Here is an 18,872-nt window from a genome sequence, read left to right on the forward strand (position 1 = left end):
TGTTACTTAATATTTCTGTTGTTGCTACATTTAAGTTTTTGGTGCCTGGTCATTTGTAACACTTTGAAACAAAAGAATAAACCATTTTAAATAAATAGTGCAGCTTCCACATCCTGCTTCCCTTTGCCCAGTCCATGCACAGATTCTGTCAACTCTCAGTGAGATATAACTGTAAAGACCAAAACGGATGTTGTCCTTGATAAAAACTGAAAGGGGTAGGAAGACAGAAGTTTTAAGTTAAAAGGTCTTCTTGTACATAGTTATGTTATATATTTTTAAAAATTACATAGATTTGTGAAAGAAGTATATAATTTCTAGTCTTTCAAACATAAGATTATGAAGAAAGCAAGTTAAATTTATGTAAAAGCTTAGATTATAAACTCTCAGAGGACAGGAACTGGTCTTTTTTCTCTTATCACACTAAATGCCTATAGTAAATAGTTAATAGAGACTTATTGATTGGTTGAAATGGTAGCAAAATAGTGAGAATTAGTGACTAGACCTGTGATTTCATTGCTGTAAGGAATTCTGGGTTAGGAAACAGCCCCTCCCAAAGCAGCTCAGCACCTGGAACAGAGATGTCAAGCACTTAGAACCAGACAAATATGTAATTGGGAAATATTGACTTCTACCTACTAAGGAATATGCCTAACGAGAGAAGATATACAATTGTCATCTTTTCAGTACACTTTATTCTTTGCATGAGAAAATTTTTATCTACATGTCTATGACATTTATTTTATTCTTGCTCTTTCAAGGAGTTCTGTACCAGTTCTGTTTTTTTTTTTAATGAGAACTGATGGCATTGTTAAGATATTTGTTAATTCTTCATGGAATTCAAAAAAAGAAAATATGGCAAGGAAATATAAATGCAATCTTCATTATATTTCTTTTCCAAAAGCCCTCTTCCATTTCTGTAGTTTGTGATGCTATGTAATTCCTATTCTCTCAAGGGTGTTGATATATATCTGTCATGTAGCTAGCTATCATAGCAATGCTTCAGACCTTAACTGAATGGGAATCATGTCGCAATAACCTGATTTCACTAAAAATTGAAATGATATGACCATTTGAACCTGATCAGGGCATTTGGATTGTTTTCACAAGGATAGACCAGATTACAGTTCAGAAAAGTTGTAATATAAAGATGAAAGCCATTTGTTTTTCTCAGATTCTAAAGGATGTCATTAATCTATCTTTATGTAAATTTGATAAAAACTCATTTTTTTTCCTTGCTGGCACAACTTGTGCCACTTAAAGGAAAAAAGTCCTCTCATATATCCTACTTTCAGATGATAAGTCATTTTTACATTAGAGTTTACCATGAATTACTCATTTTTCCTTATCTGTCCCCCAGCAGTCAGCTTGACTTCCTTGTCTTAAACCTCTATCTAAGCAGAAAATGAGAAGCAACTTGAAGGTCCCATCCACAGAAAGACTAAATTTAATAAGGGAGATACTAGTGAGAAAATCAAGTGATTTTTATTGAAATTACATAGACTACTGGCATTTTTTAGAAGTATTAAACACTCTTTCAGAAATAAGTAAGATCCTTTAAAAGTCAATAAAGAGGGGCGGCTAGGTGGCGTAGTGGATAAAGCACTGGCCCTGGAGTCAGGAGTACCTGGGTTCAAATCCGGTCTCAGACACTTAATAATTACCTAGCTGTGTAGCCTTGGGCAAGCCACTTAACCCCTTTTGCCTTGCAAAAAAAAAACCTTAAAAAAAAGTCAATAAAGAAAAAAGTCAATAAAGCATAGATGGAGGAAACCATAAAAAATCAAGTTGTCATTTAATTAGTAATTTTGTGTGGCCATATTACACAAGGACCAAAATTTAAGAATAATACCTCAATGAACCTGAGCTACATCAATTAACACAGTGCAATTGAAGGTAGAAAGATGAAAATTTTTCCTTCAAACTAAAATTATAAAATCTACTTATAACTATTTGTATTTACAGTGTTTTAGACAGAATTATTTTTAAAATCATGTCACTTGGCATAGTTAATACCCTTGGTCTTTCTAATAATATTAAAGTCAAGATTAGATAATGAGATTAATTTCACTAGAGATTAGCCATTAAAATTGTTTTAGCATTTACTTCAATGAAAAACTATTTCAAATAGAGATTTTGTATTTGTCCACATATGCTTTTTTATTTATTTATTTTATTTAATATTCATTTTCATTTTGTACAAATAATTTTTTTATACATTGATAGAATATTCTAGTTTAAGAGTAAACGAAATACCCCCTCCCTCCAAAAAATATAGACTCACTTGAGCAATAAAGTAAAGGGGGGAGAGAAAAAAATTAAAATTAAAAAAAGTAGTAATAATTGTAGGTATGGCCAGGTGGCGAAATGGATGGAGCACCAGCCCTGGAGCCATGAGCACCCGAGCCCACATCTGGCCCCGTACACCCAACAATCACCCAGCCGTGTGACATGCAAGCCGCCCAAAACCCACTGCCCTGCAAAAACCAAAAAAAAGACCCAAAATAAAATAAAATAGTAATAATAGTAGGGGTGGCTGGGTGGTGGACAGAGCATTGGCCCTTGAGCCAGGAGCACCCGGGTCTAAATCTGGCCTCAGACACCCAACAATCACCCTGCTATGTGGCCCCAGGCAGGCCACCCAGCCCCATTTGCCCTGCACCCCCCCCAAAATAATAATAATAAAAAATGTGCTTGAGTCTTTGTTCCAACACCAACTCTGTCATTCTTTATGATAAGTCCATCACAAGTTACTTCCATATTTTTCCACCATTGCTGATTGCAACTCCCTGCTTTTGTATTTCGTATTTCGTATTTCTCCACTACCATGTACTATATTTTCTCTCTCCTTTCACTCTGACTCAGCTGTAGGGTAGCTGAGTGGAACAGCAGACAGATCCCCAGCTCTGGGTCCAAGAGGCCCCGAGCCCCGGACAGGCCTTCCAATCCCAGCCCCTTGCAAGAAGTAAAAAAGAAAGTGTGTTGTATCTGACCACTCTCCCCCTCTATGGTCCATCCTCTCCTCCATCACTCACATCATCCCCCTTCCCCCTGTCCTCCCCCCTCTCCTTCTTACTCCAGATGTCTATACCCCATTGAGTATATATGCTGTTTCCTCTCCTAGCCACCTCTGATGAGAGCAAAGGTTCCCTCATTCCCCCTTGCCCTCCCCCCTTCCATATCATTGCAATAGCTCATTGTAATAAAGAAAAATCTTATTATATGAAATATCTTGGCCTATTCCCCTTCTCCTTTTTCTTTCTCCCATTACATTTCCCTTTTTTTTATTGACTCCATTTTTACACCATATTTTATCTTCAAATTCAGCTTTCTCCTGTGCTTCAACTATAAAAGCTCCCTCTACTTGCTCTATTAACTCAGAAGGTTCACATGAGTATTATCAGTGTCATTTTTCTATGCAGGAATACATGCAGTTCATCAAGTCCCTCATATTTTCCCCCTCTCCTCCAATCTCTATGCTTCATCTGAGTCCTGTATTTGAAGATCAAACCTTCTGTTCAGCTCTGGCCATTCCAACAGGAACATTTGAAATTCCCCTGGTTCATTGAAAGTCCATCTTTTTCCCTGGAAGAGGACATTCAGCCTTGCTGGGTAGTTGATTCTTGGCTGCATTCCAAGCTCTTTTGCCTTCCAGTATATTAAATTCCAAGCCCTATGAGCTTCCAATGTAGATGCTGCTAAGTCCTGTGTGATCCTTCTGGCTGCTTGTAATATTTTCTCTTTGACTGGAGAGTTCTGGAAATTTGCTATAATATTCCTAGGGGTTGGTTTTTAGGCATCTCTTTCTCAGGGGGATCGGTGGATTCTCTCCATTTCTACTTTGCCGTCTGCTTCTAGAATATCAGGGCAATTTTCCTGTAGTAATTCTTTGAAAATGATTTCAAGGCTCTTTTCCCGCTTATGACTTTCAGGTATTGCAATAATTTTTAAATTATCTTTCCTAAGTCTGTTTTCCATATCAGTTGTTTTTTCAATGAGATGTTTCACATTTTCTTCTAATTTTTCATTTTTTTGGTTTTGAAGTATTGAGTCCTGGTTTCTTGTAAATTCATCAATCTCCCTGAGTTCTATTCTTTGTCTGAAAGATTTGTTCTCCTCAGAGAGTTTTCTTATCTCTTTTTCCATCTGGCCAATTTTACTTTTCAAAGCATTCTCCTCACTAACTTTTTGAACTATTTTATCCATTTGACCTAAGCTGTTTTTTAGCATGCTATTTTCTTCAGCATTTTTTTGGCTTTCCTTGACTAGGCTGCTGACTTCATTTTCATGTTTTTCCTGCATCTCTCTCTCCTTTCTTTTCCCAGTTTTTCTTCTAACTCCCTCATTTGATTTTCAAAGTCTTTTTTGAGCTCTGTCATAGCCTGAGCCCAATTTCTGTTTTTCTTGGAGTCTTTAGATGCAGGAGCTTATGCTTCCTCATCTTCAGACTGAGTGTTTTGATCCTTCTTGGGCTCATATGCAAAATATTTCTCAATGGTGTTCATCTTGTTTCTCTGCTTGCTCATTTTCCCAGCCTGAGACTGGTTTTGGGGTGCTTCCTGAGCTTTTGGGACACTCCCCCAAGGGTCTCAGTGTGTGAGGCTCTGTCCTCCCTCCTGGCCTGTGAATGACCATATGCTCCCCCACCACCACGGGGCTGAGGTGGAGGGGGCCCTGCTGTTCTATGGGGGGCCTAGACTGTGATCAGGATCTGAATGTGGTCAGAGCCCCAGAGTCCAAGGGCAGAGCTCTACAGTCTCTCTCTTTTCACTCCCCTCCCTAGGTTCAATGGGCTCATGCCCTGGGGGATCCTGCTTACAGGCTCTGACTGCTTCTGTTCCTGGATCTGGGCTGTGGTGGCCATGCTGCTCTCTGTGTACCCTGAGGGCTAGGTTCACGTGCTCGCTCTGGCAGAGGTCCCCTGCTGTTCCCCCAATTTTTGCCCGGTGCTCCCCAGGGCATAGCTCAGGAAACTCCCCCACTGCTGTGAGCCTGGCTCCCAGCTCCCTGGGGCTGCCTCCTGGAGGCTGAAGTTCTTTCGCTCTGGTGGGCCACCCCTCTGGCAGGCCGCCCCTCCAACCCCAGGGAGCAGAGCCTTTCTGCTTTTTTCCAGGTTACCTTGAGTAGGAGAACTGCCTCACTGGGTCCCTCTGTGGGTTCTGTATCGAAAATTTAGGTAGAGTCCTTAGCTTATGAGTTTTATGAGAGAGTGCTTAAGACACAATCCATTCTTGTGGCCATCTTGACTCCGCCGCCCCCCCACACACACACATATGCTTTTAAGGGGGTTACTATAAAGGGTCCTGTGGCCTCTGACATTTGACATATCCAGGGCCTAACTATAGATTACCTTATGACACAATATTATCATCACCCAGAAGTCTTTGGACCTTTTATTCCTCGAAACTCAAGCAGATTACTAACTGGTCCAGTACATAAGAAATTCTCACTGACACATATAATCCAAGGGGAATAAAAGAAATCTACCAACACTGATAATAAAGGACCTAAGAGGTCCTGATTCCATCATTTCTTATTGACCTAATCCTAGTTCTTTCCTACTTTCAGTAGAGCTGTCTTATGTCTCAATAGAAATAACTCCATCAGTACTGTGCCAAAGGAACTGTCATTTCTTTCTAAAATATAGACTTTGATGAACTTAACTCCTTCTTCCTGCAGAAACTTGCCATTTCTAGCTGACCCACCTTTTCACTTTACCCAAAGCCTCCAGAAGGATGGGCCCAGGACTTTTTTATCTCTTCATTTACAATCCTCATTCCTATAAGTTTTGAAATTAATGTTTCTCCCAGGAGATAATTTAGCTAAATGAGTACAATTATCAAATGCTATATTTTCAGGAGAAGGGTATTTGACCAACAAGTCCTGGAGCTTTCTCATTTTGACCATTCTTAAATGTCTCTTATCACTTCAGAATGAATCATGGCTAGCAGAACCCAGTAATTAATATGCATTAGCAGTGATCTTGCTTATTTTCTTATATCCAGTCTTGAAACTGCTTATCAAATGGGTGCTACATCTTGTTTACTCTCAGGATACCCAAATAAAACCAGATAACTCAGCTTGAAAGAACTAAAGGAAAAACCGTACAAGGACATTTCTCAATTAAGTGTATACCTTTTATTAAGAAAGTATTTACTGACATCTGATTTGGTGAAAAGTATGGAATTAGTAAGTCTGAAACAGCTGACTAGCTGACCAAGAAAGATGACAAATCTTTCTCTCTGTCCCCTAATAATATATAGCACTAGGTTGTGGATTAAGGTGCCAGTGAAGCCATGGCTGAAGAAGCCATTTCTGAAAAGTTGTGTATATCCCCTGAATAAGACATCACTTGTTTCCTGAGCTTTATTCCTCACAGTCCACTCTTGTCATTTCAATTATTTCCCCCCAAGCTTGACCTCACTCTACAGTGTGTTGTTTTTTCCCTTGGATCTCATGATCCCTGGCTGCTTGAGTCTCCCAGGATCCAACACATCTTCACCCAAGATAGTACACATGTTTGTAAAATTGGAAGGGACCTGAAAGGTGTTCCAGTCCAACAGCTTCATTTTACAGATGGCAAAAGTGAGGCCAGAGTAATTAAGTGATTTGCTTCAGGTTGGACAATTAGTACATAAGCTAAGCTGAAATCTGAATCCTCATTATATCTGCCAACTTGAGATTCCCCCCATTTCCCTTTCTTTGGTACTGCACTGCTGGGCAGAAGTGGCTTTCACTGACCTTGTGACACTGGAATATATCATTGCCCAGTCCCATGTTGTTATCTAAGGCTGAGAGCTCCTTCAGTTTGTAGGACAATCCAGGACACACAGTTTTCTCAGAGATGTCCCTATATATCTCCCATAGAGAGGAACACAAAGGAAAGACACACAATAGAATATTGGGCACACCAAAACTTCATCTGGCTTTCTTCCCCTTGCTCCTTCCAGCACATACATGCATCCATGTGCCTGTAGTGTATTAGGCTACTCTAGATATAGACATTTACTTTTCTTGCTGTTAAAGGCTCTCTCCAGGCAGATTGACATACTCATTAGGGCTAATGCCTCCTTGAGATATACTGAGTCCATGTCCTTTAAGTTCTAAAACAATCTCAGAATTCTTTTACAACTTGAGAAGAACACAAAATACATAGCATAACATATTGAATATCAATGGAAATATCAGAGGAAATATACTAAGGAGATAATTCCTTTTCTCAAGTTTGCTTTCTAAACAAATGATGAAGTTGAAAGATAAAAATTTTTTCAGTAAAGTTTTTATCCTGTTTTTTATTTTTGCATAACATCTTGGAATAGCAAGTTGCTAATATTGCCTGTATTTTCCCATATTCAAAGAATGAAATAAAAAATGGATTTCAATTTTGTTATTTTTCCATCTTCAGAATTTTCTGACAAGTTTCCTCCAGCATGTTTCAAAGTACTACCTTAGATTTCTTTTTCCCTTTTCAAAGGATGGCCTTATTCCTCATGGGCAAAATCCATCATGTAATGAATTGAAGCAAGACAAGTTATTTTATCTATTGTCATTGCAACCATTATAATTGGTTTCAGATTCTTTTAAAAAGTACCTTGACATATCCATTTGCTCTTGGGTAGTCACTGGACAAACTGAGAGGAGTGTTTAACATAAAAAAAGCAATTCTGAATTTGTTTTCTGTCATTTCAGATTGTTAAATTAATTAAATTTTCCAAGGAGCACCCTATTACTCTAGCCATTGGAGATGGTGCAAATGATGTCAGCATGATTCTAGAAGCACACGTGGGCATAGGTAAGTAAACCTTCTGTCCACATACTAGGGAACTCTTGTCATGATGAAGAAAATGAATTAAGATAAAAGTTTATAGTACTAAAAAACATATATATAGTATCTTTTGCAACCAGAAGCAAACAGTTCCTCTCTGGAGAATTTATGGATGAGAAGACATTCAGGAATTAAAAATCTGTATCAGTGAAAGAGTTTCTTATATGAGGGAACTCAAAGATTGATCACTGTATATGTAGACATATGAGAGATATTTAATAGGACTTATCCAAATTTAATCCTCTCCTTACATATTTGTAAAGTCTAAGTGTTTGCTAAATGTATCCCAACAAATTGTTATCTTATAGGTGTCATTGGAAAAGAAGGTCGTCAAGCTGCAAGGAACAGTGACTATGCAATACCGAAATTTAAACACTTAAAGAAGATGCTTCTTGTCCATGGACATTTTTATTACATTAGGATATCTGAACTTGTGCAATACTTCTTTTATAAGGTGAAGGAAGCTTCCTTGTTGTTATCTCTCTTTCAGTTGAATAAGACATATATGAGGGAAGTGTGGCACTGTTGTTGAAATGACCTGAAACCATAGGGACAGACTATCTAAACATAGTAGTTACCTACATGGGAAAGTGTCTCTTGGAATAATCTCTTCATCAAGAAAGAAATTCATCAAAGTCTTCACTAAAAATGTGAAAATTCTTATCAATCTCTAATGAACCTATCAATCCCTAATCAACCTATCAATCCACAAGGGGCATAAAACTGAATGGGGGGCAGAGGAGATTTAATGTTTTAAATAATTCTTTTCTTCTTTCACGTCTCCTACTCCTTTTCATTATATATTTTACTATAATGTGATTGAGTGGATAAGAATACTCAGTTGAGTCAGAGGCCCAACCAGACTTTACAACCTGTCACTCTTTTTTTTATACATTACTAAAATATACTTGTTTGAGCATAAACACAATACCCCCTCCCCCCAAAAAAATATAGACCCTCATAAGAAATAAAGTAAAGGGAAGAGAGAAAAAATGTGCTTCAGTCTGTGTTCCAACACCACCAGCTCTGTCTCGGTTGGATCACATTCTTTATGATAAGTCCATCACAAGCTACTTCCATATTTTTCCATCGTTGCCGTTGCTGATCTCAACTCCCTCCATTCGTATCTCCCCACTACCATGTACTATATTTTCTCTCTCCTTTCATTCTGTCCCTCTTCTAAAATGTGCTGTATGGTAGCTGAGTGGCACATCAGACTGATCACCGGCCCTGGGACCAAGAGGCCCTGAGCCCACATACTACCCCTAAGGCCCGGCAACCACCCAGCCCCATGGTCCCAGACAGGCTGCCCAATCCCAGCCCCTTACAAGAAGTAAAAAAGAAAATTGTTATATCTGACCACTCTCCCCCACAATCCACCCTCTCCTTATCACTCACATCCCTCCCTTCCCCCTGTCCCCCTTCTCTCCTTTTTACTCTAGATGTCTATACCCCATTGAGTGGTATATGCTATTTCCTCTCTGAGCCACCTATAATGAGAGTGAAGGTTCCCTCATTCCCTTGCCTTCCCCCTTCCATATCATTGCAATAAAAAAAAATCATCTTATATGAAATATCTTAGCCTATTCCACCTCTCCTTTCTCTTACTCCCAGTACATTTCCCTTTTAGCCATTTACTCAATTTTTACAATTTATTATATCTCCAAATTCAGCTCTCTCCTATGCTTCATCTATAAAAGCTCCTTCTACTTTATTAAATGAGAAGTTTTATATGAATATTATCAGTATCATTTTTCTGTGCAGGAATACATGCATCATCATTAAGTCCCTCATATTTTACCCTTCTCCTTCACTCTGTATGATTCATCTGAGTCCTGTATTTTGAAGGTCAGACTTTCTGTTCAGCTCTGGTTGTTTCAACAGGAATTAAAATTCCTCTGGTTCACTGAAAGTCCTTTTTTTCCTCTGGAAAAGGATATTTAGTTTTGCTGGGTAGTTGATTCTCAGTTGCATTCCAAGCTCTTTTGCCTTAATGGAATATTATATTCCAAGCCCTACAAACCCTTTAATGTAGTTGCTGCTAAGTCCTGTATGATCCTGACTATAGCTCTACGATATTTGAATTGTGTTCTTCTGGCTGCCTATAATATTTTTCTCTTTGACTTGGGAGTTCTGGAACTTGGCTATAATATTCCTAGGGGTTGGGTTTTTTTTTTTAATCTCTTTCCTGGGGGAGATTGGTGGATTCTCTCAATTTCTAGTTTGCTTTTAGGATATCTGAGCAATTTTCCTGTAGAAATTCTTTAAAAATGAGGTCACGGTTCTTTTCCTCATCATGACTTTCAGGTATCCTAATAATTTTTTATTTACATTTTCTTAATTTTTTTTCCAAATCAGTTGTTTTTTCAATGAGATATTTCACATTTTCTTCTAATTTTTCATTCTTTTGGTGTTGAAGTATTGTGTCTTGACTTCTTGTAAAGTCATCAGCTTCCTTTAGCTCCATTCTACATCTGAAGGATTTGTTTTCCTTTAAAGAGCTTTATCTCTTTTTCCATCTGGCCAATTCTACTTTTTCAAGCATTCTTCTCCTCAATAGCTTTTTGAACTGTTTTATCCATTTGACCTATGCTGGTTTTTAACATATTTTCTTATTTTTTTGGATCTCCTTGACTAAGGTGCTGACTTCTTTTTCATGTTTTTCCTGCATCTCTCTCATTTCTTTTCCCAATTTTTCTTCTATCTCCCTTTTTTTGATTTTCAAAATATTTTTTGAGCTCTGTCATAGTCTGAGCCCAATTTCCATTTTTCTTGGAGTCTTTAGATGTAGGATCTTGTACTTCCTCATCTTCAGCTTGAGTATTTTGATCTTTCTTGGGATCACAAACAGTATTTCTCAATGATATTCCTCTTTTTTTCTCTGTTTACTCATTTGTCCAGCCTGTGTCTGGTTTTGGGGTGCTTCCTGAGCTTTTGAGTGTTATTGGGACACCCCCCCCAACAAGGATCTCAGTGCATGAAGCTTTGACTGCCCTCCCTGGTCTGTGAATGACCACAAGCGCACCCCTCTGCCACAGGGCTGAGGTGGGGGGGGGCTGTTCTATGGGGGACTTAGAGTGCTATCAGGATCTGAATGTGGTCAGAGCCCCAGAGTCCTGTTCCAGGTACAGAGGACAGACCTCAGAAATATCTCTCCACTCCCTTACCTTTGGTGGGCTGAGCACTCAAGGCTCAGTTGCCTGGGGGCTCCTGCTTACTGTCTCCATGGCTGCTTCCATTCCTGGATCTGGGCTGACTGCTGCAGCTGCCCTGAGGGCCTGAGCTTTGCATGCTTGCTCTGGCAGAGGGCCCCTGCTGATCCTCCAATTTGTGCCCCGTGCTCTCCGGGGTATAGGTCAGGAAACTGCCCCAACTGCCGTGAGCCCCGGCTCCCAAGCGCCTTGGGGCTGCTTCCTGGAGGCTAAAGTTTCTTCACTCTGGCAGGCCACCCCTCTAACCCCGTGGAGCGGAGCCTTTCCACTATTTTCCAGATTACCTTGGTCTGGAAAATTGCCTCACTGGATCTTTCTGTGGGTTCTGTCTCTTGAAAATTTAGAGTCATAATTTTAAGATTTTTGAAATATTATGGAGAGAACACCTAGGAGAGGCTCTTCTTCTGTTGCCATCTTGGCTCTACCCCCCAACCTGTGATTTACTCTTGAGAAATAGGCAAGTCCCTTAACCTCCCTGAGCCTCAGTTTCCTCATCTGTAAATAGATGATAATATTTCTACAATCTACTTCAAAAGTTATTGTGAAGAGCCATCATCTTTCCAGTTTTTCCTTTACACCTGTACTAAGCAACAGTCTTCCTAGAGCACCAGATAGATAGATGATGTCACTCATCTGCTTATAATCTTCCAGTGTCTTCCCATTGCCTGAGGGATAAAAATACAACCTCCTTTGGTTTAGGTAGTTCCTCTTACTGGAAATTTTCCCTTGTTCTATAGCTAGGGCTCTCTTCCTCCTCAAATCCTGCCTTATTTGGTCTTTTAATATCCAGTACAACAGAAGTTCCTTTGGGCAGAGACTGTTTCATTATTATCTTTGTGTTTCAAATGTGTGCCTCAAACATAGTGAGTACTTAATAAATATGTGCTGAATTTGAATAGGTATGTAAAGTCCTTGCTGTCTGGCTTCAAACCAACTTTCCAATCTTATTTCATACTTTTTCTCTTCCTGTCCTTTATTCTCCAATCAAGATAGATTTTTTTAAATGTTTTCTATTCTCATTACACCCAACCTCACTCCTTGTACTTTTGCATGCCTGGTCTCATATATGAAATAGACTTCCTTGACATCTCTATTAGCTGAAACCTTCTCTTTTGTGTAGGCCTGAACTCCTCTCAGGAGTCTGTACATCATGAAAACTCTTCCATGTACGTCCCAGGCAGAAGATATTCCTCCTGTACAAGGATTTCATGCCTCTCTCTTGAGGCTTTCCTAGATACTCTTTTCATTATAATTTGTATTTTATATATTTGCATATGTTTTACCACTCTCATAAACACAATATTACTTTTGGAATTTTTCATCCTTGTATCTCTAGAACATTCAAGTGCCTTACACAGGCATTTAATACATGCTGCCAAATGAATGACCACAGTGCTGCATAACTATAAATGTCAGTCACATTTTTGATACAGTCTGCTGGTAAATATTTTTGCATATATATATTTTATTTACTTTATTAAATATTTCTCAATCACATGTAAAAATTTTAGCATTCATTTTTTTTAAATTTTGAGTTCTAAATCCTCTCCTACCTTCTCTCCCATTCCTTGAGAAGGCAAGCAATATGATACCATTTATTCATGTGAAGTCACGTAAAACAAATTTTTGTATTACGCATGTTACTAAAACAATAAGCCCAGGAAAATAAAGTTTTAAGTTTGCTTCAGTATGTACTCTGATATCATCATCAGTTTGTTCTCCAGAGGTGGCTGGTATTTTTCATCATTATTCTTTGGAATTGTATTAATCATTATATTGATCAGAGTAACTAAGTTTTTCACAGTTGATCATCCTTATAATATTATTGTTATGTTTGCATGTTTTCCTGGTTCTACTTGCTTCACTTTGTACCAGTCCTTGTGATTTTTCTGAAATTATCCTGCTTTTCCCCAGTTACTGGGCATCCCCACAATTTCCAATTCTTTGTTCTGGTGGTAAACATATTAAGCATGCTTTCTGGGAGCCAGGTACCAGAAATGAAAAGAAGTCCTTGCTCTCAATGCTATTAACAAGCACAGCACATCAAAGGAAGCTGTCAAGGGCAGCAGAAATGAAGAGAGAGGTAACCGGGTCCTGAGTGCAAATTCTGTCCAATATCCAGTCAGAGGGAGAGCTCCAGGGGCAGGGACTGCTTCTGAAAGGAGAGAGAGAGAGAGAGAGAGAGAGAGAGAGAGAGAGAGAGAGAGAGAGAGAGAGAGAGAGAGAGAGAGAGAGAGAGAGAGAGAGAGAGAGAGAGAGAGAGAGAGAGAGCTGAAGGATCTTCCAGAAGAACTTCCTGAGTCATGCTGGAGAAGTCCAGAGGAGTGTAGCTTATTCTTATTACTATCTCATTTCTCTTTAGTTATAATTGTTTTTTATAATGCTTTAAAGTTTGAAAAGCATTTTAAATGTATTATCTCATTTCTTTCCTCAAAACAATTTCCATTTTACAGATGAGCAACTGAGGCAAAAAGAAGTTAACTGACTTGCCCAGGATTGTAAAGCGACTATGGTCTGAACTCAGGTTTTTCTGACTCCTGGGAATCAGGGAGCAAATCTGGCAAATTCCTCTTTAATATTTTTATTTCCACAAAGCCAGGACATTGTTGTGCATTTATCAGGTGCCAAAGAAATAAAACATAAATTAATATTTAAAAACTACTTGCTATTCTGTAGGCCTAAGACTATTTCAGAGTCTTTCTTTACCCTTCCCCCAAATAATGAGATATATTACACAGCCCATTAGAGCATCCTTTATAAGGAGAATTATGTGAAATTGGGTTTTTGACTAATAAACATTTTTCATTTCACTTTCAGAATGTCTGCTTCATTTTCCCTCAGTTTTTGTACCAGTTCTTCTGTGGATTTTCACAACAGGTGTGTTTCACTATCTAAATAAGAACTTTGTCTAACCTGAGGCTGTCATTTGCATGCAAAAGATCACCTTTGCAATAGAGTTTGTAGGAGATGGGTGGAGAAGGGTATCCTTCATAGTGACCTCCCTCTGAATTGTGTATTTGTCTTTCCTTATCCCTGTTACAGACAAAAGAGGAATGATTGGGTCAGAAACAAAATAGCATGTCATTTTGATGAGTCTCTCATTGAATTTTCTCACTCCCAAAATACTCCCAAAAGTATTTTAAATATTCTGAAACTAATACAGAGCTTGCTCCCTGTGCAGCCCAGAATGCAGCCACAGCAATGACTGAGTGATTCATTCTCTGCTGGGCCTGGGTAAAAAGGAAATTGGGTGACTTGGCCACTTTAGATTGATAGAGTAGCTTTGTTGTACCTCCTGATCCCAAAAGTCCAAATCCATCCAGTTGGCCTTCAATACAAATTTCTTTGCTTTGCTTTGCTCTTTTTTGGTGATTTTTGTTAGCATATACTATATAGCAAGACAGGTCATTCAAGGATGATAGGATGAGGACAGCACCTTAAGCATTTATTGGGAACCCTTCCTTTTCATAGGGACTTTTCACCTATTGGCATTATTGGTACAATTTTTATTCTAACTACCTAAGAGTTTAGATGAAGGCCCTGGTTAATCTGCCTTATACAGGATGTTCCAAAGGTCTTAATACAATTGTAGGCCTTAAGTTAAGGTTTACAACTGTTATATTCACAGTCCCATAGCATATGTGGTTACATTCCTAGTTACAGTAGATGTGTATATTTTGATTTTTTTTAAAATGTTAAAGTTTATTTACATGTTGTGGTTTCAAAAAGAAAAACAATTCTTTTCTTCCTTCAGCCTTTATATGATACTGCGTATCTAACACTGTACAATATCAGTTTCACTTCCCTCCCCATCCTCATGTACAGTCTGATGGAGCAACATGTCACCAGTGATATGCTCAAGAGAGACCCTTCGTTGTACAGGTAAAGTTTCTGAGATACAGATTAGTGAAACAATTTGTTGAGAGTGTTTGGTGCTAACAAAGATTCCTAAATGAGAAGTAATCCAAGCTAAATAATGTACATTTATTGTGTGTACATGATTGTATCACATTCAATGTGCACAGTAACTCATTTGGTATCTGGTGTTTTCTGATAAATTATGACTCTGAAACAAGAACAACAACAACAATAAGTGATATTTATAAAGCTTCTGCAGAGTGATATGCATATTTCAAAGCATTTGCTTCATAGAATCCCTGCCTAAATTTCCCTTAAAAAGAAAATAAACAACAAATTACTTCAGGGGGAAAGAGAATTTGTCTTTTAAGAAATCTAGTCCCTGTCTTTCTTCCTTCCTTCCTTCCTTCCTTCCTTTCTTCCTTCCTTCCTTCCTTCCTTCCTTCCTTCCTTCTTCCTTCCTTCCTTCCTTTCTTTCTTTCTTTCTTTCTTTCTTTCTTTCTTTCTTTCTTTCTTTCTTTCTTTCAAAACAGAACTGGACTTTTGATTTCATTGGTATGGGGAACTCTGAGAGATAGCTCCCTTGGCTGATCAGAGCCTAGTCTGCAACTTAAAATTTAAAAGGTTTATTATTCTTAAAAGGCATTAAGAGAAGTTATGTGATTTGCCCAGAGGCACATGATCAATGTCCATCACAAGTGGAACTTGAAGCCAAGTATTCTTGACTCATTGGTCAAATGTTTTATCCACTTCATCATGCTGCTTCTCTTAATTCCAGTTTCAGGGAATATTGGCATATCTTATGTTCCTATTTGGACTTTGGACAAGTGTGATTCCTTGCTTTAATTCTGTGATAGATTATACAAATCTATTGACTTCTTTCTGTGTTGTTTCCTCAAATAATAACATATATTCAGTCAAAGAGGATCCTGAAATAGTGAAGCACAGAAATGAAGGTGTATTAGGAAAAAAGGCCAGAAATCTCCAGTGAATGTTATTTCTTGAGTCATCCTACATTGACTGGTTTAATGCATAAGGTTGGGAAGAAATAAAATATTTGTGAGTATATTTGCATATGGATATAGATAATTATACATATCTAATGCATATAGATAATCATACATTTCTAATATTACATTTCTATATATAGTGAAGCAATATTTAAATATTTTCTTTTCATGAATTTTTAAGAATAATTGTGTATCGGGAAGCAGTAGAACTTCATCGACTGTCCAGGCAACAAGAAACAGTATTGACATAAAACATAGAGGCAATATTGTATAGTGGAACCCTAGTTTGGGAATCAGAAGATAGGGATTCAAATTTCAGTCAGAATCCCTAATAACATTTGATCTTAGACAAGTTACTTTACTGAGCTTCAGTGTTCTCATCTGTAAAATGGAAAAAAATAATAATCATACTAATTACCTCCTTGTTATTGTGGGCAAATTCATTTGTAAACCTTGGAGTGCTATGTTAATTTGAGTTGTTTGATATTGTTATGGAGTTATTAGGAAAGTAATTTTTTGAAGAGGTATAGTTTGAAACTTAATAGGCACTCATGGGAAAGGGCATTCCAAGCAAGGAAACTTTTGTTTAGCATATGCGTTATAATCCTTTTATAATGTGTTCAGCTATTACACAAATTTGGATGCACTGCATATCCAGGTGTGACTCCTTAAAGAGAGATAGAAAGTTAATAACTAACTGCATGTCATAATGAATCAAGATCTTCCTAGAAGATAGAAAGACCTCACTGATTCCTCTCTCTCTCTCTCTCTCTCTCTCTCTCTCTCTCTCTCTCTCTCTCTCTCTCTCTCTAATTAGCTATATAGTCTTGCAGAAGTCATTTCCAGGCACTCCCTTTAAGTTTCTGATTTTCTACTGAGTAGTTCCTCACTTTGATAAAAATCAGTGATCTAATGAGGGAAGATCTATTGATACATTTTTAACACCTGTATTTAAGATGGAGAGTGGGGGATGGGAAGGATGTTTGCCAGCCTTGGGAAAGGACCTAACTCTTGAGAAACAAATTTTAATTTTAACATGGGTTATAAAACAATCTTCTTAAATTTTATTTTATGCAGGGATATTGCCAAGAATGCTCTACTCCGCTGGCGAGTATTCATGTATTGGACATTCTTGGGCGTTTTTGATGCTCTGGTATTTTTCTTTGGTGCTTATTTGATGTTTGGAGATGTAGCAGTGAACCTCAGTGGACAGGTGAGTATTTTAATTGATTATTGTGGAAAAGAGCTTTGCAATCCTGAATGATCGTTTTATCATATAGTATTTTGGGATTGCTTGAGAAGACTTCTACTGGATTTTTGCATAATAGAATGATATTGAAAATTGTTTTGTGTTTTTATTTAGTAGAGACACTGAAATAAAAAGCAAAATATTCTCATGTTAAATTGATGAGTGGAGTCCTATGTATAGTAGTATTTAGATTCTAGAGAAGTAGTTTGTCTGATATGTTCTTTTTTCCTAACATTATTCACTGTTTATCCGTTATCTCAGGTAAGCTATTAATATACTTTGTTATTAGATTCATAATTAGTATATTTCATTTTTCCATGATATTTTTAATAATATTTTCTATGCAGTTAATAGATTTGTTTTTTGTATACCTTCTTCATTCTAGTTGCTAACACATTTTCTGGGGGGTTGTTTTATTTTTATCTTGCTTTTTTTCCCCCGTTTGCTACTTGCTTCTCTTCCTACCCTCAGATAATGACTACCAGCCCACACATGGTAAGAGGATTGTGGTTTTGTCCCTTTCTCTGTGTTCTTGGACCACATTATAAATAAAATATTTCTTGTAAATATTTTCAAATGTGACTTTTTCAGTGTGCTTTGCTAGTTGAAGTATTCATAGTTGCTGCTTCCTTTCCACTTGCTTGTAAGAATAAAGTCATCCTAATAGAAGATCAAGAGTATCTGTGTATACATTTGGTCCTCCACATTTAATGCTTTTCCCTGAGTCCAACTGAGCCAGCTGTTTGAGGGTTTTGTTTGTTTTGTCTGTTTGCTTGTGTGAGATGTCTAAATTACTTGGCTTTAATAAAAAAAGATAAATACCTGTAGATATAGCTAATGGTACTCAACAGAACCTCCCTGGGAAACTTACTTTTGAATGTTATCTGCTCAGCCTGCCTAAGAAAGTGTTTCAGGCAGCAAGTGAGAGTCTTCAGAGTTGCTCTGCTCGGCTGCCATGAATACTGAGTAATTTTTCCAAATTAAAAAAATCAGTGATGCATAGGGAAACTTCCTTTTAGCCATCCCCTTCCAACAATCCACTTCATCCCATCCCTAAGAGTTAACCCACATCATGAGATCATAGATTCATATCTAAAAGGTCTCTAATCCTAGTTTCCTCATTTCACAGATGAGGGAACTAAAACCCAGGGAGATAAGTGAACTGCCCAAGCTTATGTGGCTAGTTGGTGGCAATGGTGGCATTTGAATCTAGGTTCTCCCAACTCCAGTTACAATATTCTTTCTCCTCTACTAGTAGTTTTTTTTTTTTATGAGTTTTGTATCCCTATGGTTATTATTCTTCCACTCAACTGGCTATTTACATTATTAAATTCTTGATTTGAGATTACAGATGCAGATTATGATTGAGATATTCAAATGCCTGTGATTTGTCTCCTAGATCACATTTAATCCTCTTTTCATCCATGTGACCAGAAGTTCTGTTGTCTTTCCATAGGACTCAAATCAATTGCACAGAATTTATCTGTTGAATTATCCAGATCTTTTCTCTGCTCAATTCTTCTGATCTCTCTATTTCTAGCAGTTTCTCATTTGTCTTGGTCCATGTCTTTGGTTTAACAGTTGCTATAATACCCAAATACCACCTGACTGTATTAGATTCAGACCAACCATGTAGTTTTCAGTAGGGCTGTATTTAGTACTTTTATGTAACTGCTTCAGAACTTGCTTATGGGTCAAACTATAAGTAAGTGACATGCATG

At 37.8% G+C, this 18,872-nt stretch overlaps 1 protein-coding gene across 5 annotated transcripts in view; it reads left to right on the top strand.

The window, feature by feature from the left end:
• Positions 1-18,872, top strand: part of ATP11A (ATPase phospholipid transporting 11A) — a 238,865-nt gene that overhangs the window by 189,144 nt on the left and 30,849 nt on the right. For all 5 annotated transcript variants that reach the window (XR_012469549.1, XR_012469550.1, XM_074192057.1 and 2 more), the window contains exons 21-25: positions 7,687-7,789; positions 8,131-8,276; positions 13,852-13,911; positions 14,789-14,916; positions 16,980-17,115. Coding sequence is in view for 3 of the 5 variants with exons in the window: in XM_074192057.1 (XP_074048158.1) it covers positions 7,687-7,789; positions 8,131-8,276; positions 13,852-13,911; positions 14,789-14,916; positions 16,980-17,115 (573 nt within the window). In the remaining 2 variants the exon portion in view is untranslated. The remainder of the gene's footprint in view (positions 1-7,686; positions 7,790-8,130; positions 8,277-13,851; positions 13,912-14,788; positions 14,917-16,979; positions 17,116-18,872) is intronic.

This window comes from Macrotis lagotis, chromosome 6, assembly GCF_037893015.1.
Source record: "Macrotis lagotis isolate mMagLag1 chromosome 6, bilby.v1.9.chrom.fasta, whole genome shotgun sequence".
In the NCBI taxonomy this organism is placed as follows: Eukaryota; Metazoa; Chordata; class Mammalia; order Peramelemorphia; family Peramelidae; genus Macrotis; species Macrotis lagotis.